The sequence below is a fragment of the Tauraco erythrolophus genome, chromosome 25 (genome assembly GCF_009769465.1).
Source record: "Tauraco erythrolophus isolate bTauEry1 chromosome 25, bTauEry1.pri, whole genome shotgun sequence".
NCBI lineage: Eukaryota > Metazoa > Chordata > Aves > Musophagiformes > Musophagidae > Tauraco > Tauraco erythrolophus.
Window position 1 is genome coordinate 665,965 of NC_141489.1, and position 21,861 is coordinate 687,825.

The 21,861-nt window shown below is 51.5% G+C and overlaps 1 protein-coding gene across 3 annotated transcripts; it reads left to right on the forward strand.

Moving 5' to 3' along the window:
* Positions 1 to 602: 602 nt before the first annotated feature.
* DNAJC7 (DnaJ heat shock protein family (Hsp40) member C7) lies at positions 603 to 21,271 on the forward strand. Of its 3 annotated transcripts, none has more exons than XM_086626488.1 (14): positions 603 to 693; positions 10,559 to 10,647; positions 11,164 to 11,288; positions 11,383 to 11,496; positions 12,067 to 12,141; positions 13,693 to 13,811; positions 14,165 to 14,318; positions 14,853 to 15,017; positions 16,050 to 16,141; positions 17,300 to 17,373; positions 17,936 to 18,082; positions 18,324 to 18,476; positions 19,032 to 19,097; positions 19,899 to 21,271. In XM_086626488.1, the coding sequence occupies exons 1-14, from the start codon at positions 614 to 616 to the stop codon at positions 19,934 to 19,936; spliced, it is 1,491 nt and encodes a 496-aa protein (XP_086482614.1). In that variant the 5' UTR covers positions 603 to 613; the 3' UTR covers positions 19,937 to 21,271. The 3 variants fall into 3 exon arrangements, with proteins under 3 accessions (XP_086482614.1, XP_086482613.1, XP_086482616.1); XM_086626487.1 differs by lacking the exon at positions 603 to 693 and adding an exon at positions 1,260 to 1,829; XM_086626490.1 differs by lacking the exon at positions 603 to 693 and adding an exon at positions 5,974 to 6,007.
* The last annotated feature ends 590 nt before the right edge of the window (positions 21,272 to 21,861 follow it).

The window sequence follows — 21,861 nt, forward strand, 5'->3', positions numbered from 1 at the left end:
CGGGAAGCCGCCTGCCCGAGCCGGCTGTCGGGGCGGCCGCGGGCCGGGGGCCGCCGGCGCTGCTCGGGGCGCGCACCCGCGGCCCGGCCGGCGCGGAGGGACCGAGGGGACGGAGCGGACCCAGGGGCGGCCGGCGGGACCGCCCGCGCCGGGCCGGGCGGAAGGGGCGCGGCGAGGCCGGGCGGGCCCACAGCGCCCTCTGCGGGCGGGCGGACTGGGGCCTGCCGAGACCCCCGGGCCGCGGGGTGAGGGCCCGGGTCCGGCACCGCTCGGCACGGCACGGCTGGGCACGGCTCGGCACGGCTGGGCTCGGCACGGCTGGGCACGGCACGGCACGGCTGGGCTGGGCTGGGCTGGGCTGGGCTGGGCTGGGCTCGGCTCGGCTCAGCACGGCACGGCTGGGCTGGGCTCGGCACGGCACGGCACGGCACGGCACGGCACGGCACGGCCCCAGTGCCCCCGCCGGCGGACCCGGCTCCGCTCCGCTCCGCCCCGCCCCAGCCGAGCGCCGCTCTTGCCGGCCCGCGCGCCGCCGTCGGTGTCAGCGGAAGCCCCGCCCCTGCCGGCGCTGGCCCCGCCCCACCGGCCGTTCCCACCCCGGCTCGGCGGTAAGATGGCGGCGGCTGAGTGCGATGTGATCATGGCGGCGCCCGAGGGACCCGGCGAGCCCGAGAGCGACGAGGAGACGCGGAGGTACAGCGGCTCCCGCGGGCTGCCCTCGCCCCGGGCGGGAGCGGCCGGTGCCCCTCCCGGCGGGCGGGGCCGGGCCGGGGCCCGGCGGGTGAGGCCGGGGGCGGCCCTGGGCTGCGGGCAGCGGGCCGGGCCCGGCGGCCGGGCCCCTCGGTGCGGGGGAGCCGCAGGTGCTCGGCCGGCCCTTCCCGGCGGGTCGGTGCCGGGGCCGCCGGCGGACGGGCAGGGGCCCGGCGGGCCGGGGGGGCAGCGGGGCCCGGGTGCGCACCGGGGGCCGGCAGCCCCGGGCCCGAGAGGCGGCGGGCGCGGCAGGGCGCGCTCCCGGGGACCCGGCAGGGCCCCGCCCGCAGCGGGCCGGGGGGCCGAGGGCTTTGGCCACGCCGGGCCCGTCCCGCGGGCAGCGCTGGCGGCTCCCCGCGGCCCCCCGGGCGGGGACGCGCCCCGCGGGGCTGCGCTGCTGCCGGGTGACCGTCCGGTGTGAGACCTCGCGGCCTCGGTGTGTGCCACCGTTGGAACGCGTACCCCGCGGTGCCTGCCGGCAGCCGCAGCCCGAGCGCCCCAGAAACAGCAATAACGGGCGGAATTCCTGCCTCGAGGCCGCGGGCTGGCGTCTGGAGCCTGCTCCCATCGCTGAGGATGAGGAGGGAAGGATCGCGCCGCGGTGTGCAAGGGAAGCGTCAGGCTCCTGCGTCTGAGCGCTCTGCGCTTCTCCATCTACCAGTTCCTCTCTCCCTGCGAACCGCTGGAAATCCACACGCAGCGGTTTTTGCTCCGTCCTGCCTGGCTGGGGGTAGTGGGGAGAGCATCAGTCGCAGGCGTAAGCGTTCCTGCCCTGGAAACGCTGCCGTAATTTAAGAGCTCCTTCAGTAACTAGTTCGTTCCTGAAGCAGACTGGTGCTCCTTGCCCAGGGGAGCAGTCAGGGTCATCCACAGCTGGGGGTGGTGGGAACCCTGACTTTTCCAGCACATTTTCTTCTCGAGAGCAAGTGAGGTGGTTCCCAGCAGCGGCTGAGCGTCGCAGTCCCTGCAGGCAGTGCGATGGGAAGGTCCGGTGTCCAGGGAGCTCCGCTGGCTCTGCAGCATCCGACACCTGGTTATCTCCTGGGGAGCTGGGGAGGAGAGAACTGTTTCTGTAGAAGGTGAGGTGCTTGCTCTGCAGAATTACTCAGCGGGTGGAATTGAAGGAGAAAACAAAACTGAAAGTGGCCTCTGAGGAGTAGCATTTTCAAAATAATATTGATGGCCTGAGGTGTGTTGTGCTGCTTGTGTACTGTCAGAAATGGAAGGCTTAAGGAGCAGCTTCTGGTGATGTCATTCTAAGGAGTTAAATTAGATGTTGCTGAAGAGGCGCCTGGATGTTGTGCATGGAATAGCGACAAATTGCATGGCCGGGAAAGCTGGGAAAGCCCTGGCTGTGAGTAAGCCATTCCTTCCCCCGGGCTAATGAAACGTGGTGTTTGAAATGTTAAAAACATCCCAATGTAAAAACCATGCTGAAGGCACAGTCATCTTCTGATGTGACTTCTGACGTTGCCCTTCCTTCCCCCTTCCCAAGTTTCATTGCAGAAGTGATGGGTGCGGGAAGCCAGTCATGAATGGGATGATCTCCCTGGGAAAGGCTGAGCAGGTTCGGAAATAGAAGAACTGGTGGGCAGAGTTTGGTCCTCGCCCTGCTCAAAGGGCAAGGCTCAGCAGGCGGCCCCACGCGTCCGGGTTTTTCTCGGAGTGATGAGGCCGGTGCCGTAGTTGGCGGTTGTTACCGTGAAGTGCCTCTGTAGGTGATTTCAGTGCTTCCTTTTGTTGTTGTTGGGATGTTACTTGCTAAAAGAGATGTGCGTGTAGGAGATGGTTGTTCTAGTTACTCTTTTTGGTTGCTCAGAAAGTGCAGGCTTTGCACACTCATGCCTTTCTGCCAGCTGGAGCACGTTTTCTTGGGTTCATGTGCTTTAACCTCTTCTCTGCCTTGGCCCTTCGTGGCTTATATAAATTGCCGAACTTCTGCAGCTCAGCTGATCACATGTGCATTAGGGTGATGGTCGCTGCGTTAGAGAGTGTAGTTGGAGGCTTAATTAGGTGTGTAATGTTTGTAAAACACCTCGAGCCATGGAGGGCTGTGCAGGCACTCCGCATTGACGGGCATGCACAGACCTACCCTTGGATCTGGTTTAGTACAGCCTTTATGGTGTGTCTGTGCTAGCTTCTGTAAAAAAACCAGCAAGAATAAGTGAAAACCTTTTCTGAATCAGCTCAGTCTGCATCAAGGGTTGCCACGTTCTGTGCTTCTTTAGGAATTCTGTTTAGGAATTACAAGACAAGACACAGATACTTTGCTTGAGGACTCACTTGTGTCTAAAGGTGTGATTCTGTTCTCTGTGGTTTAATAAAAATTAGGAAATTAGCAAAAGTGGCTATCTGTATTTCAGAATGGTTGTAACTAATGCACGGAAACAACTGAAAACATGCCGAATGGCTCGCTCACGCGTTGTTTGGGGTCACAGGATAATCACTGTCTGCTGCTGCCTAAATTGTGGGGGTCCTTGTGGAAAAGGGTTGATGTGGTTGCGTGTTACCTGCTGGCTGCTCTTAGTGGCAGCTGCTCTGCTGGGGAGCAGCTGATGAGCAGGGCTGAGTTGTGGTGTGGTCAGAGACTGGTCCACCCCAAAAAAGTAACTTTGGTTTTTTTATATTTTAAAGGTTTCTAACCCATGGGAACAGTTTTTCCCTGGGCCCAGCTGGTTTGCAAGCTTGCAGTCACTGGAGTTTTGCCAGGGAGAATTTCCTTGTCATCTTCCTGGCAGCTCTGGATTCTGCCTGATGTGCACGCTTAAGGCTGGATCTTTCTCCTCGTTCTTCAGCACTGGAGGATGTGGAGGCTTCTCAAAAAGAAGTATCTCAAATCATTCAGAAAATATCATTATGAAATGATCTGCACAGACTGTTGCTTTTGCTGCAGACTTCAGATTTGTTGAAATCATAGTTGACCTTAGTCAAGCAATGAACGTGAAATCTCCCACACGCAGTCAGTTGTGCAGAAGTCGAGCAGGTTTCGGACCTTGCCTGGCTTTGGGTCGCTGATGAGTTGGGCAGATATAGCCTGGAGGTTGGCAGGTGTTGGGGAGCAGCAAGAGTCTTTCTGCTGCATCTTGGCCAGGCTCCCCGTCAATTAATGTCATCACTGGACTGCTTTCACTGGGGGGTTCTGTGGGAGTGGGGGGGTTGAGTCGGCTGCAGGGGCACCGTTGGTGGGTAAGTGTCGTTAGGGGGTAGCCTGAATGAGGTTCTGCTTATCAATGGGCACTTGAGTTTCCCAGACTGATAATTAGCCTGTTTTACTAATATTTAATTACTTTATGATCTTGCAATAATGTGAAGAGCAATAGAAGCTGCTCACGTAGTTGTTTACTTCCCCATCCAGTTGCAGAGTATCTGAATGCTCTGAGTTAGGTGGTGGCTTTGCACAGTATGACAAGATAGTTCCTACAATTCCAGCCTTTTTCTCTAACACGAGACATGCTTTTCCAGGGTGAATCATGTTGTAGAGGCACTTGTTTTACCGTGTAATTCTTGCGGCCAGCTGGCTCCCTTCCTTTAGGCCTCCGTGGAAATAGCAGTCTCCAACTGGTTCTAGACCCTTCCGTGGGTTCTCACCACATCCATGGTGTGACCCTGCCAGAAGTGATCGTGCCGCCGCTGCCGTGAATGAGGTTAGCACCGAGCTCTGGAGCGGGGCGCGTTACGTAACCGCGCAGTCCCAGTTCGGGGCTCGTGGCTGCAGGGAGAGGTCTGGTTCGGCTCCTTCATTCCTTGTGGCGAGTTTCGGTTCTCGCGGCTTCTGCTCCTCCACGTTCGAGTTTGTCCTCACGGGACCGTTCTGGAGCGTGCGTGGAGGGTGGCGGGGGGTTTGTGCACCTTCTGCGTTACACGCCGGTTGTGTCGCCGCTGTCCGCTCGCGGCAGAGCTTCGCGTTCCATTGCAGAGTCATAGAATCATAGAATGGTTAGGGCTGGAAGGGACCTTCAAAGGTCATCTAGTCCAGCCCCCCTGCAAGGAACAGGGGTATCTCCAACTAGATCAGGTTGCTCAGGGCCTCGTCCAACCTGGCCTTGTCCTTGCCATTACCCCTTGTCCTATCACAACAAGCCCTCCTGAACAGCCTCTCCCCATCTTTCCTGTAGGCCCCCTTGAGGTACTGGAAGACCACTATAAGGTCACCCCGGAGCCTCCTCTTCTCCAGGCTGAACAGCCCCAACTCTTTCAGCCTGTCCTCATAGGAAAGGTGCCCCAGCCCTCTTATCATCTTCATGGCCCTAGGTTGCATTACACAATGCAAGTGTCGTCGGACTGTCCATGCGGATACTCGCTTGTACAGGCTCTGTGTTTCCCTGGTTCAGAGCGTGCTGTGAGCACATGCCACCGTTCTTGTTTCTGTCTCACAGCTGGTGGTAAACCCACTCCGTGTTCAGTGGGGGGTGCTGGTGTGCTGGGAACGTGTCGCGGGGTGCTGTGCTGCGGTGGGTCGGCGTGGTGCTGCTCAGCTGCAGGGAGCGGTCACGGTATATGTTGTACGTGATTTGGTGTTGGCTTCTTCTCCAGAGACAGAAAACACAAACACTACCTGTGGGAGAATGTAGAGAGCTGTGTTCCCTTCGCTCGGAATTCTCACTCCGTGTAAACCTAACCTGGAGGAAGGGTCTCTGAAGCCTACAGGGGAGAACACCCCGTATATCTCCGTGACCCACGTAATGTTGGGCTTTTTTGAGCCCTGAAAGAAGGGAGGGGAGAGGATGGTATGTCCAGTGGCAAATATGACAGCTAATTTTAAGCTCTAGGCATCTGCCCGCTGTAAACTGGATTGAGATCACCAAACTTATTTAACCCGAGCAGCTGAGTAACATTTGACAGCTGAGAATCTTGACTGAATTTCGACCCAAAAAAATGCCAGATAAAGGCACTGTATCCTAGTGAAGAAACAGTCTCTGCAAGAATTGCTCAGTAAAGTGGTTGTGTTCCTTTTGTCAGAGCATCCCGAAAAAGATGCATCCCGCCAGGACAGGATTTTGGAGCCTTCCTTAAAGCCTAGATTTTTATTTTTTTTGTCACTGTTTCGTAATGGAGGCAGGAAATGAAGTGGGAGTGAGGGTCGAGAGAGCAAGTCTGCCACCTGCTCGAATGCGGCATTTCTGTAGCCGGGTGGCGTTGCTGTGGGCGCGTGCCCCGGCGTGCGCGGGGTCCGTGCCAGCCCCCCTCGCCCTCGGAGGCGCCGTTTGTGCGGATCCCCAGCGTCTCCCACGACTTAGAAGATGAGGTGCGTTGCAAGGTAGGTCTGCGTGTGTCTCGTTAGGAGCTGGCGCAGGAGGGGTGGAAGCCGCGATGGGCGCTGGAGCGGGGGCAGCGTGTGGCAGCTCCGCGGAGGCGGCAGAAGTTGCTGGGCAGACGTGGGATCGTGTCGCTGGTGCGCGGGATGGCTGCTGCTTGGAGCTCCGCTCTGGGAACGCGCAGGGGCTGAGCTGTCAGCAGGGCACGGGGAACAGAAGGAGCCTTGTCATGGTTCCTTCTCCCACCAGGCAGGAGCGAGCTCCTTGCGCGGCGTCCTGCGAGCGCGCCGGGGAGCGTCGGAACAGGCGGCTGCTGCTTGTCCTGGTGACGGGGGCTGCACCGCTTGGCATTAGGCGTCCTGACAAATGTGCTAAAAGAGAAAAAAAATTGACCAGCTCAGAGGGAGAGAGTTGCTCCAAACAGTCCCCTCCTTGTGAGCCCGTGGGGCGTGCAAGCAATGAAAGACAGGCTTCTTCCCGAGATCCTTGGTGCAACTCTTCCCTGTCTTCCGCGTCCAGCGTGGAGAGGCTCTGCGAAGACACCAACCTCTGCGCACAAAGCCGTCCATTCAGCCCGGGGCGTATTTTTAGCAAAGCACGATTCTTCTTCAGTTTCAAAAGTAGCAAGTGGGGAATGCAGCCTACATCAGTGCGAGATGCAGAATGATCTCATTCAGGCTGCAGCATCTGTTTGGATTGAAACAATTAGCAGTGATATCAGGAGATCTGCGCTTTTTCTTGTTACGGCCAGAGGCCGTGGTAAACAAGAACTGTTTTCTCTCTGTGCTTTCTGTGTCAGTGGAGCACAACTGGGGAGAGGTGCTGCTGTCCTGTGTCCAGGATCGCAGACCACAAGCCTTGCGTTTCCAGCAGCTCTCTTTGCCTTCGTGCTTTCGAGGCAATTTGCTTTTTCTTCCCCAGTACTTTTTCATCGTTAAGCTTTAAGCCATGCGAGCAGTAGAAATACCTGTGTACTTCCTTTCTGCCAGTGTTATTTGAGGCACTGGGACTTGTGGATGTGTGAATCTGTGTTAAAGCAAATGCTTAAAATGAAAGTAGACCAATAAAAAAGAGTAGAAAACAGTGACTTTTGTGTTTACGTGTTTTCTCTAGCATCTCAGAGTACCAGTGCTTTGTGGAAGCTGGCTTTGCCATGTATCTGTTTTCTTTCTCCCATTATCCCAGCTCTTCCCAGCAGTTTGGAGGCAGACAGTGTTCTGGCAGCCAGCCCTCCAGCAGTATCCATTAGACAGTGCTTCCTCGAAACGCGACAGGTAAAATTGCCAAAAGATTTGTGGATCAGGGACAGGTACGCTCCGCGGGTTACAGCGGTGGCGCAGCGAGATGAGTTCTGCATTTCATGCTGTTCACCCTTTTCTGTAGACTTCTTTAGCTTCCGAGGGAAGGAACTTCAACAGGATCTGTGATTTTCTGTTTGTGATTACAGAAAAAGAGAATAAAGTTTTGGTTAGCCTGCTTACTGCCAGAAGCACAGAATTGCTGATTAGTTTTTCCACTGTATTTTGAATATTTGACCTGTAATATTCAAAAAAAGTGTTTGTGTTTGGACACATTTTTAATCCTGCAAAGTAGGAGTCCTGCTGCTTGTGATACGGATCCATCCAAGAGGCATGTAATCATTTCTAGATCTTGTGGCCCTAGGGAAGGAGCAGCACGGAGCGGTGCTGCGCTGGCAGCTGCCTGCTCCTCAGGGTCCAGCAGCGTGCTGGCTTCCGAGGAAGAGCAAGGCTGTGGAACAAGCACCGTCCTTGGGCGAGGGACGGCTGGGTTGGAGGAGGTACGGCAGCTTCCTGGGCGAGTTCATCATTTGCTGGAAGGGGAGTGGGTGCAGTGGGGTGAACTGAACCCAGGAGCCGTCACGAGACCCTTCTGGGACAGTGGGGTGCGTGCACTAACTCGTTTCTTTGCCACCCTGTTACTTATTCATCTTGTTTCAAATAAATATGGCAGCGTGGGGGTGTGTTCTGTCTGTTTGGCATCAGCAGAGTTACTGCGGGGTGCCTCTGGTCCGGTGCAGGAGCGTAGCTGATAGCAAAAGTTAAAATGAAAGTGAAGAGCACCCACTTCAGCTGTGGCCCCCGGCGTGGCAGCGCCCTGTGTCCATTGTTCTGCCAGCTGGCACAACTGATGGCTCAGTGAAAACAACCCCGTGCATGAGGCAGTTGTGTGGGAACGGCCAATGGCGAGCCCGAGCGAGGCTAAAAACATGTGAACTTGTTTGAACACAATTCCCTTTGTCCTTTCTCTAGTAGGCTGGCTGAACATCGCGCCCGTTCACTGGGGGGGTCCCTCCTCCTCGCTCCGGCTCCGGCGCTGCCTTTGCCAAGATGTGCCCTGGGAGCGCTGGGGGCTCTGGCCGTGCTCCCCCTTGGCGAGGGCACTGCCCTGGAGTTCAGTCTGTCCCGAGTTGGCAGCTTCCCGGAGACAAGTGCATTTCTCACATAAGGATCTGGTCTCTGGGTACTTCCAAAATAAAAATGCCAAGTGGTGGTCGACTCTTACCAAGTCTGCTCTGCACCCTGCACTCTTGGATTTGGCACCTTACTGAAGTGCAGAACTAGCCAGCAGCCTTCGCTTCCGTTTTTATTTTACACGGTGACAGAGGCTTCTCGCTACGGTGCGTTCTAACAGCGCGTCCTCTAGAGCAAGAGCAGCTACAGCCTTCAGCGAAGGCAGCCGGCTTCTCTCCGGTGAGGTTTATTCAGGATGTGAGTTGTGAGAGACAAAAGTCTCTGCTTCCTCTGGGCAAAGCTCAGTCCTGTGACGTGCCCAAAGCTGCATCTAATTTTTGAGAATTTTGTGAAGGTGTACAGAAATACAGAAGTGGATCACTTGCATTATACTCTCTGTGATAGGTTAGCCTAAATTTTTAAAGGTAAAGATTGTCTCTGTATTTATAGTACCTGGGAGACTGAGGACTGACTCTGCCTGTTAGAGCAGTGCTGCCAGATACAGAAATAAAGCTCCCAAGAGCCATTGAGTAGCTCGTGCTTGCTCCGGAGCTGGATGGAGGTGTTTGTATGTAAGAAATCTTGCAACCCTTTGCTCTCCAGGCCTGTGTTCTCCGATTTGACTTGCTTTTCTGTACCTCGGGTTTCCCCGCAGATCGCTTTCCTGCAGCAAGCGGTGCAAAGAGCCACCGTCGCTTCTGGATCCTTCTTTCAAGCAGATGCTGAAGCTCAACGTTTCCGCACAGCCTGGAACCGACCCGTGCTTGAGCCTGAAGTGCAGCTCTGCTCTGGCGGAGCGGGGGGTCACCTGGCTGTTCTGGCTTCCTTGGCTTCTGCTTCCTGGCTCCAGCAGAGGCTGCGTTCAGAGCAGTCGGTGGTCACCCGAGCGGAGTAAGGTGGCCTGGAGCCATCCACGTCTGCTGCAGTGCCTGTGATACTGTCGTTGTCCCTGCCCCTGGGCTGCTCTAGCAGGGGGCTGCCCTGAGGGACGGGGTAGCTGGGGCTTGTACATGTGCTGGTCACATTCCCGTGGGCCGTGAGGGATGGAGTCTGAGCTGGTCTTTGTTCTGATGGTCAGAATTTGCCTGTTTCTAAGGCCGGAGTTCTGGTCGTGCAAGTGCTTTGGAGAGTGGACGCACAGTGTCCATCGCTCTGGCTACAGCAGTGAAGTCCCAAAAGCACGATGCAAGTCTTGACTCCTCTCTTCTGGAGGGGAATGATCCTTCTTTTGAGTTGACCTCATAGTTTTTACTGGGAGAGGAGGCAAGTGAATTAAATCACTGCATTTTATTCAACGAGGCTGAGTTACACTTCACCATGGTTCACGCTCCCTCTCAGACTGCTCATCTAAAATGGTGAAGGTAGATGGAAGGAGAGAGAGAGAAGGGTTTAATTTCCTTCAGGGGAAACTTTGCTTTCAAGAGTTTAAGGAATGCTGCTTTAAACCATATGTTGTGTGTTTTTAAATGTCCTAAACTGTCTCTGCAAATGCTCGCTCTTGAGTGTGAGGACTATTTCTGGACCTGTTGCCAAGGCAGTGCCAAGCTTCTCCTTGAGGCTTTCACCCTTATTTCTCCTTGATTTAGCTGCCTTTTGAATGTAGAAATTGTTCTTGGCCCTGTTTCTGAAGTATGTGGGAATACTTCTGAAAGATAGACAGCACTCTGTTTCTTGACTCCAATGGCTGCTGAGGTTTTACAGCACCTTGCAGGAGTAGGCTGGTTTTATAAACCAGTGTGAGAGTTCTGCTGGGCTGCGGAAGCCAGTTCATCGGAGACTGGAGGGAGGATGCTCAAAGGTGGCTTTAATCTGCTGCTGCATTCCTGTAATATTCAGCTAATTAATGTCCCTGAGTATCCCTGTTCATGGCCCTGGTAAAGTGAAGTATCTGAGAGCCAGCAGGATGTGAGGTTTGCTCTTTTCTCTTGAGCAATGTGTACAGAGGAGACCTCGCAGCAACCAGCTACAAGGGTTTTGGAGCACAGTCATACCGAGATTGCTTGGGGGTCAAAAGCTTGGTCATGCAGAATCTGTTCTCATGCTCAATCCATCTTAAAAGTGTGGTGTTTTGCTTCCTTTCAGAGAGGCAGAATCATTCAAGGAACAAGGAAACGCGTACTATGCCAAGAAAGATTACAACGAAGCGTACAACTATTACACAAAAGCCATAGGTGAGAAAAGTTGGTAATAATAGTCATATTTGCTGAATACTGTGTCTAAAAATCAAAACTGTTTATTGGTTTAAAATACACCAGCAAGGTTTCTAACAGCACACGCTGGATGAAAACCTTTTGCCTGCTTTAGTTACCTTGCCAAATTTCAGCAGCTTGGTAAGGCAAGTCAGTGCCAACGTGGGTGATTGCAGCAGTTCTGTTTCTTCTCCAGCCAAGACATTGTGAGCATGAAACCAATCCATCTCTCCCTCTAATGCAAGGTCAGCAGTGCCGCTGGACTGAGCACCACGAACTTTTGTTCTGTATGAGTTTATTCCTGCATATAGTGTGGGGAGCAATAGTTTTATGACTTGCTGTTCAAAACAGCTGCTTGACCATCATAAGCCACTCAGGTGATGTTATAAATTGGGAGGGAATGCGAGTTTTTAATCCTACCACAACTTTTTAGTATGTCTTACATGTTGAATAGCTGCTTGCATGACACTGACAGTGAGTGCTCTACATCTTCTCCAGATACCTGTCCTAATAATGCCAGTTATTATGGTAACAGAGCTGCCACACTCATGATGTTGGGGAGGTTCCGAGAAGCACTGGAAGATGCTCAGCAGTCTGTCAGACTGGATGATAGCTTTGTAAGGGTAGGTGGAAAACTTCATCCTCCTCCTTCATGTCTCAATACCCTTGTCTTCACCTATTGCAGCTCTTGCAACTCCCTTGTAACTGTCTTCTCAGGGCCATCTACGGGAAGGGAAGTGCCACCTTTCCCTAGGGAATGCCATGGCTGCCAGCCGCTGCTTTCAACGAGTTTTAGAACTGGATCATAAGAATACCCAGGCTCAGCAAGAGGTAAGAGGTTCTTAAAATTTAAATATTCCTAGTAGATGGAGCTGTTGAAGGGAATGGATTGAACTAGTAAGCCTTTCTCTTCGAATTTGCCAGGTGGAATCGCAGTTACTGTTAGTAAGGACTGTTTGTGTGCTGTGAGGTAATAGGAAAAAGTGAGATGCTCTCAAAGTCTTTGTTTTTCAGTAGACAGCCGGGTTGCACAGTAACTCTGGTGTGTGGTTGTCTTTTCTTAGCAGAAAAGCGTGGGCGCTGAGGTGGTGTTTCACCCAGTGCTCCAGAGGAGAAATGGTGAATGGTGGTAAGGGGGCACGGAAACGGGCGATGCAGCGTGTAGAAGGCTGCTGCCACTTGTGTACCTTATGCACAGGGGTACATTTTCCTGGGCTGCCAGTTAGGTCACTTGATTTCCAACTTAATGCCAACAAAAGTGTGCGTGTTATCTGCATTAGTGTTTCATGGTCTGCAGTAGCTTTTGCTCGGACGCTTTAGGGACTGGCTGCTCAAATGCTGCTCGGTGGTGTTGGAGCAGTGACTGTCCTGCAACACTCACTGTGCTCTCCTGTCTTGCAGCTGAAGAACGCCAGTACTGTGCTGGAGTATGAAAAAATAGCTGAAGTGGATTTTGAGAAACGGGATTTCAGGAAGGTGAGATGAACTCAGTTGTTCCCTGTAGCGTTATGAACTGACGTGTTTTACTTGGCCAGTTCAGCCAGGTGCCTGTCTCGTTTCCCTGCCCAGCATTAGCTGGGCCCTCACAGGAGGTGCTGCACAACATACTGTTGCTGTTGAGGCCAGGCTGTCTTGTGAACTGTGTAAGAGTTGTGACAATAGCAGAGCTCGGGCTCTCTTAGCACCGAACAAGTGAGGGGGTGCCTGGCTCGGGCTGAACATCCTCTGTGACTGTTTGCTTTGCAGGGTGAGTGGAACCGTGGATGAGCTGCTTGATACAGATTTTGTCAGCAGCAGCATTTGACCATGCTTTGCTTCTAAAATGCGTATCCAGGATTCTTCTTTCTCAACTGTTTAACTGAAAAAATTAAAAAAGGGGTGGTCGGTCTGCCAGTATTATAGTGAGGGTCATTGAAGGAGGAATGCAGATCTGCGTGGGGCGTTCTCCGTTACTGATTCCAAACCTTTCTTCCCAAGGACTGTAACAGCATGCAGCTGGTACTGACCTGATACAACAAGAAATGACAGCATGAAGCCAGAAAGGCACCAAACACTTCTCATGCAACTGTTTCTGTTGAGTGGGTGCATGTAAGGCCCAAGTTTGGCCCTGAAAGGAGATTGTCCAGCACATTAAGCTCGTTGTTCAAGTCACTGACTCTTAGGCTAAACTCAAGATTTTGGGAGGGTAAATCCCAGCTTTGTATCACCTGGTTATGAGGAGCAAGAGGGATGTATGGTCAGTCTGGATGTCGTGTGTAGGAATCGCCCTGCCTGTATTGCACATTCTGGGCTTTTGCATCTGTCCCTTCACTTCTCCCGTCTCCCTTCACTGGGGAGGCTTTGCATGAAACGTGATCTTTGTTTCTGGAGAGCTGCTCTTGCTCCTTCCTCACCCAGAAGCCTTTGGCTTCTCAGTCTGGAGCACAGTGCTTCCCACAGCAGGCACCGTGATGTCACGGCAGGGAAGCAGATGAACCTTGGTGGAACAATGACCCTGTTCTCATGCAGATGTCCTCACCAGAGAGGCAGAGATGGAAAAGACCTATTAGATCACCCTGCCTTTGCAGTCAGACCAGTGTAAGATCAGTCCCTGCACTGTACTTTTTTGTGTTTTGTCCAGACCAAACTGTCTCAATCTATTGAATTTCTGTCCTTCCCCCGTGTCTGTATAATGCAGGAAACAGGGGCAGAATTGTCTTCCTTGGCTTTTTCTTCATAGCCTACAGTTTCAGAAGAGTTAAAGGGATGGACCTTCTACAGGTGTCCCTTGAATCTTCCGTGTAGTGCTACGTCATAGTGACATAGCAGGTGCCACAGACCTTGGTACACAAAGCCCTTTAAAAGACAAAACAGCTGCACATGAGGAAAACTTTCTGATGAAGTACGTGTCTCCAGCAGGGCTGTCTGCACGCTTGTCTTCCTGTTCAACGACAGATAGGAAATCTCAGTTGTGGTCATGGTGCAGCCTTTCAAACCAGGCCTTTGGCTGTTTGCTTTGCTCACAGTTGTGGTTTTTTCTCACTCCAGGTTGTGTTTTGCATGGATCGTGCTTTGGAGTTTGCTCCTGCTTGTCACCGATTCAAGATCCTGAAGGCGGAATGTTTGGCGCTGTTGGGGCGCTACCCAGAGGCACAGTCTGTAGCAAGGTGAGCGTCCTGAGGTCTGGAGGTGCAGTGACAGCTGGTGGTCAGCCTCCCAGCTGCTGCTGGTGTTCCACAGCCCAAAATGGATGAGGGAATAAAGAAAAAGAGAGTCCTTAATGCAAGTTGTGATGAGGAGGAGTGCATGAATGTATCCCCTTTAATCTTACTGGGAAACTGTGTTTAGACTCCGTTAGTAAGCGGTGGTCTTGCTTGAGCAAGTCCCCGTCCTTCATGCGTATCCGTACCGCAGGCTTGACAAAATAACTGAATATCTGCGTGGAGGAAGCGTGCTTTTGGAGATCAGAAGGAAACTGGCATAGGGAAACATTTCATTTTTTTCAATGTGTCTGTGGCAGTGACATCTTACGGATGGACTCGACGAACGCCGACGCTCTGTACGTGCGCGGGCTCTGCCTTTATTACGAGGACTGCATCGAGAAGGCCGTGCAGTTCTTTGTCCAGGCGCTCAGAATGGCTCCCGACCACGAGAAAGCGTGTCTTGCCTGCCGTGTGAGTCCTGGGGGCTGGGGCTGGGGCTGCAAAGTTACAAGATACACGTGGGGTTTTTGAACCAAACGCCTGACTTGGTTCTGCTGGATCAGTCCCTTCTCCCTCCCTCCCTCCACGTTATCATTCCCAAATCTCCAGTAGCAAGTAGTGTGTCCAGCCCTTCCCAAAGACAGCCAGCTGCTGCTTTAAGCAAAACTAGCAGCTCTTTCTCCCACGACTGAGATGCTTTGTAGGCTGCCTCCCTTTCGTTCTTCGTTGTTCCTCCATGGGATACAGGAGCAATAAAATTAGCTCTATCCGTTCTAAAAACTTCTGACTTGAAGATTGGAGATTAGTGCCCACAGGTTGGCTTGTGTTTAAACACTGTTCCTTTCATGTTGCTCCTTCCCTGTTGTAGTTCTTTAACTTTTAAAATCTATTTACTTATATAAGCTCTCAAAGTGAGGTCTCATTCCTGTTTTTTAAAAAATCTATAACTTCACTGTCGTGTTCTCATCTTAAAAAATTAGGCAACCTTTGAGTCTTTTCTTTCAGAATGCCAAAGCACTTAAAGCAAAGAAAGAGGATGGGAATAAAGCATTCAAAGAAGGAAACTACAAACTAGCCTATGAACTGTACACAGAGGCACTAGGAATAGATCCAAATAATATAAAAACAAACGCCAAACTCTACTGCAACCGAGGGACGGTTAATTCAAAGGTAAGAAATGATCACCTAGCAGGTCATTTTTCATCATATTCCTCACCACAGAATTTGTAAATTGCAAATCAGTTATTCTGGAAAGCACAGGCTCCTCTGTCTGCTGGAGCAGCTGGATCTTTCTAGTGCTATAGGGAATGTTTCAGGTTTTTGTACTTGCACAATGATTGGATTTGGTCCAAACAGCCAACAAAGTTGACTCCTGAAGAAACAAAACTCAAATACTTGGACTGCACAGAGTGGGAGGGAGAGGAGGAATGTAGCTTAACCTTATCTTAGTCAGCATAAAGGCATCCTTGTTTGTTTCCTTCCTGATAATGAGGAGAGATCTTTTCTTATGCTTCTTGTAGAACATCTGTCTTGCTTTGTGTTTTTGATTTAAAAAAACATGACCCGATTTAAAAGCCCTGGACACTTTTTCCAGGTTTGCTGTTGCATTTTAGTCATGCACTATCCAGAGAAACAGTCAGTCATGTGATGGCACTTCAAATTTCCACCCCAGGTTCCCTCTAAGCATGTTTCCTCCTCGGCTGTGCGTGCTGGTGCCCGCTGTACCAGTGAGGTGTTTCAGTATCCCCGTTTGCTCACCAGCCAGAGGCTGTTCTCAAAACCTGGGGAATGGGATGAGCTGGAGGCAGCAGTAATGGTTATTTTACATGGCTGCTTGTGTCTGAAAGCAAACAATGCTTTTTTAAAAAAAAAAAAAATTTTAAGTTTATTTTCCTGTGTGGGAATTTGTTTGGACACAAAGTAACTTGGTTTTTAGATCATTCTCAGGAAGACCTTTACTTCCAAGTGCGTTTCTTAAAGAGAAGCACCTCGTAGTTCTACCATTTCAGTAGCCAAGCTTCTAGTTTTTCCCTTGGGAAGAAAAGCTCTCTGTTTTGGGGGGATTGGAAAAAATTTCCTAGACGCAGACACCCAAAACAGTGAGATTTTCCCAATATTATTTCAGTTGCCTAAAATCATAATGCTGCTTAGCAGAACTTGTTCTCTGGTTGGGATTCACATAACTCCTGTCTGACATTGCAGCTTAGGAAACTTGAAGAAGCAATAGATGACTGCACGAATGCGGTAAAACTGGATGACACGTATATCAAAGCGTACTTGAGGAGAGCACAGTGGTGAGTAGACCTTTATAATGGACATGCCGAGCAGGTTTGTGGGTAGGAATCTCCTGCCCATGGCACTGAGTGACAGAGATGACAAATCTGAAGCTTAACTGAATAAAATGTTCTGTCTTAAGGGGTCCTGAATTTATTTGCCTTCCCTGTGCTAACAAGGAGCTGGGGGAGCTCCGTGTAGCGTGTCCTGCCTGCATGGACCTGGGCTGCCTGTCGATTGTTGTATCTGGGCAGGATTTGTCCTGAAGTTTGATTTACGTTTATCGACGAACGTAGGACGTTCTGTCCCAGGGAGCCCCTCTCCAGCTTTTTCAGAAGGGCTGCTGTGGGTACGAGATCTTGTCCTGGCAGAGCTGTTGGCGCTTCCAACAAAGCAGGTTTTGAAACGGGGTGCCCTGCTTCCCGTAAAGCAGAAATCAGGTGAGAGGTGTGATACTGCAGCGCAGTGCGGTGAGGCTGAGCGAGTTGTGCAGGGGAAGTTGGGGTCTGTGTGTCTCCTTTGTAACTCAGCGCCAGCCGGGGAAGGAGTTGAAGCTCTGTTCTGGCTACGGATTTATTTGCTGCTTTCCCCAATCCTGAGTGTTCCCCAGTTTGTGGCAAAGCTGCCTGGCTTATAGACGAGCCAAAACTGCAGCCTTCCTGTGGGCCCTCATTTTAATTTACAGCCTTCAGTGTTCTTAAGCTCCATCTCAGTAATTGCTTAATTACGGTGAGTAGCCAATATGTGAGTAAGGCTGAAACACCACCAGATGGGCACACGTCCCTCCGAGGTGCCAAGATTGTCACTTCTGACCAGCATTGCTGGTGTTTCACTCTGCACCAGCTTCCTTGCAGTCTTGCTGGCTGATATTAGTTCCTGCGGCTGGATAAAGTAATTATCAGATCGTTAAAGTAGAACTTGTGCTGCCAAATGAGATTGCAGTCTCTGCTTGGAGCCCAAAGTACAGGTTCCTGTGCCAGAATTTCCCACAAATAGCAGGTGTCTGGGCTTCCAGTCAGTCGAGCAGTGACCCTTTGTGGGATCCTCTTACGACTGCTCTGTCTGCAGTCCAGTGCATGTCTTGTCTTTAATTCATATCCGTCCCGAAAGCTGGTTCCTGACCCCCCTTTTGTATTCCCTGTCAAGTACACCTTTGCCACCAGTGTTTCTTTTCACAGTTACATGGACACAGAACAATATGAAGATGCTGTAAGAGACTATGAAAAAGTTTATCAGACAGAAAAAACAAAAGGTGAGCATATTGGCATTCTTTTTGCGTGCATAAGTTTCCCTGAACTGGCATTTTTTGTTGTTGCTCTTGTTTGCTCCCTCCCCCGCAATATGTTTCGGTTTGCAGCCTTTCACCCCAGCGGGACCATACTGGGAGAGCCCTCAGAAGCACTCTGAAATGCCTGTCTCAGAGTCTGGTTTCCCTCCCAGCATTGGATGCTGAGCAGATAGTTTAGCTTGTAGTTGAAGCAGTGCACTGGATTCAGAATATCTGGGTTTGGTTCTTGTTCTTCACTGTCATCTGGCTTGAAATGAAACGGACAAAGTAACCTCAGTCCTTGTGGTTCAGTGTCTAATACTGGTTTAATCCCACTGAGATGTTTACCTACATTTCAGAACAGCCTGAAGTGGACAGTGAGGCTTTAATTAGCCACCTCACTGTAAATCCAAGTGGGTTGGTTACTAGTGGCACTTGAATCCTTCAACCCATGTCATCTCTGCATGTTGGTCTTCAGCCTCTTTTAAGGCAGGAGGTTGTGCCTGACACTAAAGCCGCTTCCCTTTGGCTTTGTGCTTCTTCCTAGAACACAAGCAACTTCTAAAGAACGCGCAGGTGGAGCTGAAAAAGAGCAAACGGAAAGACTACTATAAAATCCTGGGGGTTGACAAAAACGCCTCTGAAGACGAGATCAAGAAGGCTTACAGGAAAAGAGCACTAATGCATCATCCAGGTATCCTCAAACAGTCTGTTACTAGAGTGTGTGTTGTTGCTTTCATTCCCTTGCTCCATGCCTGTGCCTTGCGCAACCATCTCTCAGAAACAGGAATAAATGAGAGGGACTTTCTGGACAAATAGCAGTTCTGACCCCACAAATCTAAAATACGTCCTGTGGCAGTAGCTGGGAGCGTGGAGTGTTTTCCGTTTACGCTAGAAACTAAAAGCTCCTTTCCTGCTTGTTTTTGTATCCCTAGACCGACACAGTGGGGCAAGTGCAGAAGTACAGAAGGAAGAGGAGAAGAAATTTAAGGAAGTTGGTGAAGCCTTTACCATCTTGTCAGATCCCAAGAAGAAGGCCCGCTATGACAGCGGGCAGGATCTAGAAGAGGATGGGTTGAACATGGGAGGTAAGTGTTCCTTATGATATTCTACCATGGCAGCCTGTAAAAAGGTGAGACCATTTCGAGTCTGCCTTCTCCCGAAGCAAACCTCCCGTTTGTAACAATTCTGGGAGTTGGCTCGGTTTGGTCTCTGAAAGCGTTTGAGTGGCAGATCTGCACTGAATGCTTCAAGTTGTGAACAGTCTGGCTTAGATGGTGGATGGTGTCCTTGGTTGAGCCGGTAGGTAATACCTGCCGTTAGGCAGAATTCCTTCTTAGGAAGTGTAAAATAGCATAACAGAAGGATTGTGGGTCCTTAGATGCTGCTTATCCAAAATTCTTAGGTTGCCCCTGTGACTGAAGTGCTCTCTCTGACACCTGTTGCCTTTGCCTGTTTCCAGCTGGTCAGTGGCCCTGTCCTCTGCTGCTGCGTAGCCCTGCTCAGAGCAAGCTGTCTGCTCATGGCTTTTTGTCCGTTTCTAAAATGTTGTATGGGCCCTCAGTGAAGTGACTATTTCTGAACTGTGAAAAGTGTAGCTGGCTGTTTCACTTCAGCTCACAACTTCCTTTTCTTCCCTCTAGACTTTGATGCAAATAATATCTTCAAGGCCTTCTTTGGTGGTGGGCCAGGTGGCTTCAGTTTTGAAGGTAGGTGGAAGCATTCTCCTGCCAGCTCTGGGAACGTAAGTACCCAAATCCCTTGACAGGACAGCTGAGTTTCCCACAGCCGTTCCCAGTGTGCTGTTCAAGAACAGTATTTGACTTTTCTACATAAAGTATCGAAGAGCTCTTGGAAAGTTCCATCTCACGGCATCCCAGCTGGTGGCCAGTCTGGTTCTTTTGTGTTCCAAAGAGACAGAAGCCCTTTCCAAGTGTGTGTAGGCTTTGCTGTTAGGAATAGTTGACCCTAACTTGGACACAACTGCTGGTGCTGAAGCAGCAAAAGGGCGTTCTTGGTCAGAAGCCCTGTGCACATGTATCACACAGCTCTCTTCTCTGGTTTTGTGAGACTGAGAGTCCTCCTGACAGCCTCTGCCTGGAGAGCAGCTGTTACTCGTGCCCCTTCAAACCTCAAACGTGGTCAGGCTTTCTTCACACACCTCAGAGCAGGATGAATTTACACAGCACTGAGCGAGCTCTCGGCACTTGGCCGGTGCCAGGGTACCCTTTAGGGAAGTGTGTGTTCCTTAAGGTCTTTTGTTAAGTGAACTTTGAGAAGTCTGGCACGCCTCGTGTACTGTTTGCCTTCCTCCTTGTAAATCTGCCTCCCTCACCCATACTATCAGTAGTCCACTCTCCTACTGATTGGGAATTAGCTGCTGGAAATGCATAGCATAAATCTCATCTCTCCCACTTGTTCGAGTGGCCTCAAGCTGCTGCAGGGCACTGGTTAAACATGTTGTCTTTGAATTTTGAAAGTGCTAAATATCTTTTCATTTTCTTTTTCAGCTTCTGGGCCTGGAAATTTCTTTTTCCAGTTTGGCTAAAAAAAAACCCCACCAAACCACACATACCTGATCTGCTTATTTTAACCTTGAGTATGGACATACTTAGACTCCTTCCTTCCTTCATGTCTCATTGTACTTAGAGCAGTTTCATTTTTCTCGGTTGGAGACCTCTGTTTTGTGTGCTGTTGTGTGTGAAGAGGAAACCAGCTCGGGGAGGGGAAGGCTTGTGAATTTTGTTCTACTGTTAACTTTATTAAAAAAAAAAAAAAAAAAATAAAGCTTTGAATCTTTTGGTCCCTCCATGCTGGCCCGTACTTTCAGACTGTTCCTGCTCCTCAGCGGAGAGGATTTCCCTGAAGTCCTCGTGAAATCTCCACTTGTAAGAGGGTGAAGTAATCTATTTTTTTTCACTTGGCTCCAAAATGCAGTGTGGCAGCATGTCGGGTTTGTAGTAATTTCTGAGTTACCTTTAATCTTCTGAAAATATTGCCAAGATTCAATCAAGTTTCATACAATCGTGTTTTACCTGCCAGCTCTTTTTTTTCTGTCTTTTTTTTTTTTCCCATGATTCTACCAGAACGGTACCTTTGGGCATTAACTTAAATGATAACGTGTGAGCTTAACGATTTCGTACCAGAGAAATGCTTCTTTGGACTTGAAAGAGCAGCTTACATGAGAATTCCCTGAGATGCAGCTAGAATTAAGGGCTTTGTGTTTCCACTCCAGGAATTGTCCTGTTTAAGGGAATACTGAATTTGCTCTGGGCTCACCATACTTTTTTTTTTTAATTAATCCACTTGAACATTTGTGCTAAAACTTGATTTTTGTTGAGCTTGATGTTTGGTTTCCTGTTACTGATGCGTGACGTGGACGTCTCTGGCTCTGAAGAAACGCGAAGCGATACCCAGGTCGATAACTGGAAACGGTTGCTGCGTGCGAGCAGCAGTGCGCGCTCGGAATGTTTACAGGAACTGTACCAATGTGTTAAACTGGTCGAGTAGTTTTCAACTAGACATAACGTACTAGTCCAAAGAAGCAAGAAAATGCAAAGTCAAACGCTGAACTGACAGTCTGCCACTTGCTTCTCTTGCACGATGCCAGGACAAGTGCTGGAGGGATGAGCTGAAAGCCTGGAGCTGCCTGCAGCTGCACCGCCTGGAATTGCCGGTGGATTTGGCGGGGTGGTACTGCCACTGAACAGGAATGCAGGTTTATTTTTCACCTCAAATGTCGTTTTACAGCAAGATCTGAGCTGAGAGAGGACTCTGCTTCCAGAATTCTTCGCTTCTTGGCTAGAGAGTGAAGAACCTTTCTGACTAGGTGCTTTGTTCAAGTTAACAGCCGTCTGCGGAGCGGTGCCGGAGCTCGGCGCGTGGCGTGGTCCCACGGCCCCGGAGCGGTGCCGGAGCTCGGAGCGTGGCGTGGTCCCACGGCTCCGGAGCGGTGCCGGAGCTCGGCACATGGCGTGGTCCCACGGCCCCGGAGGGGTGCCGGAGCTCGGCGCGTGGTGTGATCCCATGGCCCCGGAGTGGTGCCGGAGCTCGGCACGTGGCGTGGTCCCATGGCTCCGGAGTGGTGCCGGAGCTCGGCGTGTGGCGTGGTCCGACGGCCCCGGAGCGGTGCCGGAGCTCGGCGCGTGGCGTGGTCCCATGGCTCCGGAGCGGTGCCGGAGCTCGGCGCGTGGTGTGGTCCGACGGCCCCGGAGCGGTGCCGGAGCTCGGCGCGTGGCGTGGTCCCACAGCCCCGGAGCGGTGCCGGAGCTCGGCGCGTGGCGTGGCCCGGCAGAGCTGCAGGCGTTCGCGCTCGGAAGCGGGGCGTGAGAGATGGTGCGTTGGCACTCGGTGGCACCAGCGAGAGGGGCAGAGTCGCGGCAGCTTTGCTGTGCCCGGTGTTCCGAGCTGAGCTGCGGCAGCGCAGGGACCTTGGGAGGGCTGAACTTCGCTTGGCTGAGCAAGCGGGTGTTG

Bases quoted from the DNA above. Each gene is read 5' to 3' on its own strand.
- DNAJC7 (XM_086626487.1), top strand. From the start codon at position 1,729: ATGGGAAGGTCCGGTGTCCAGGGAGCTCCGCTGGCTCTGCAGCATCCG. The intron at 13,812-14,164 runs GTGAGCGTCCTG...TGTCTGTGGCAG, and splicing joins GAGGCACAGTCTGTAGCAAG to TGACATCTTACGGATGGACT. The intron at 18,083-18,323 runs GTATCCTCAAAC...TTGTATCCCTAG, and splicing joins AGCACTAATGCATCATCCAG to ACCGACACAGTGGGGCAAGT.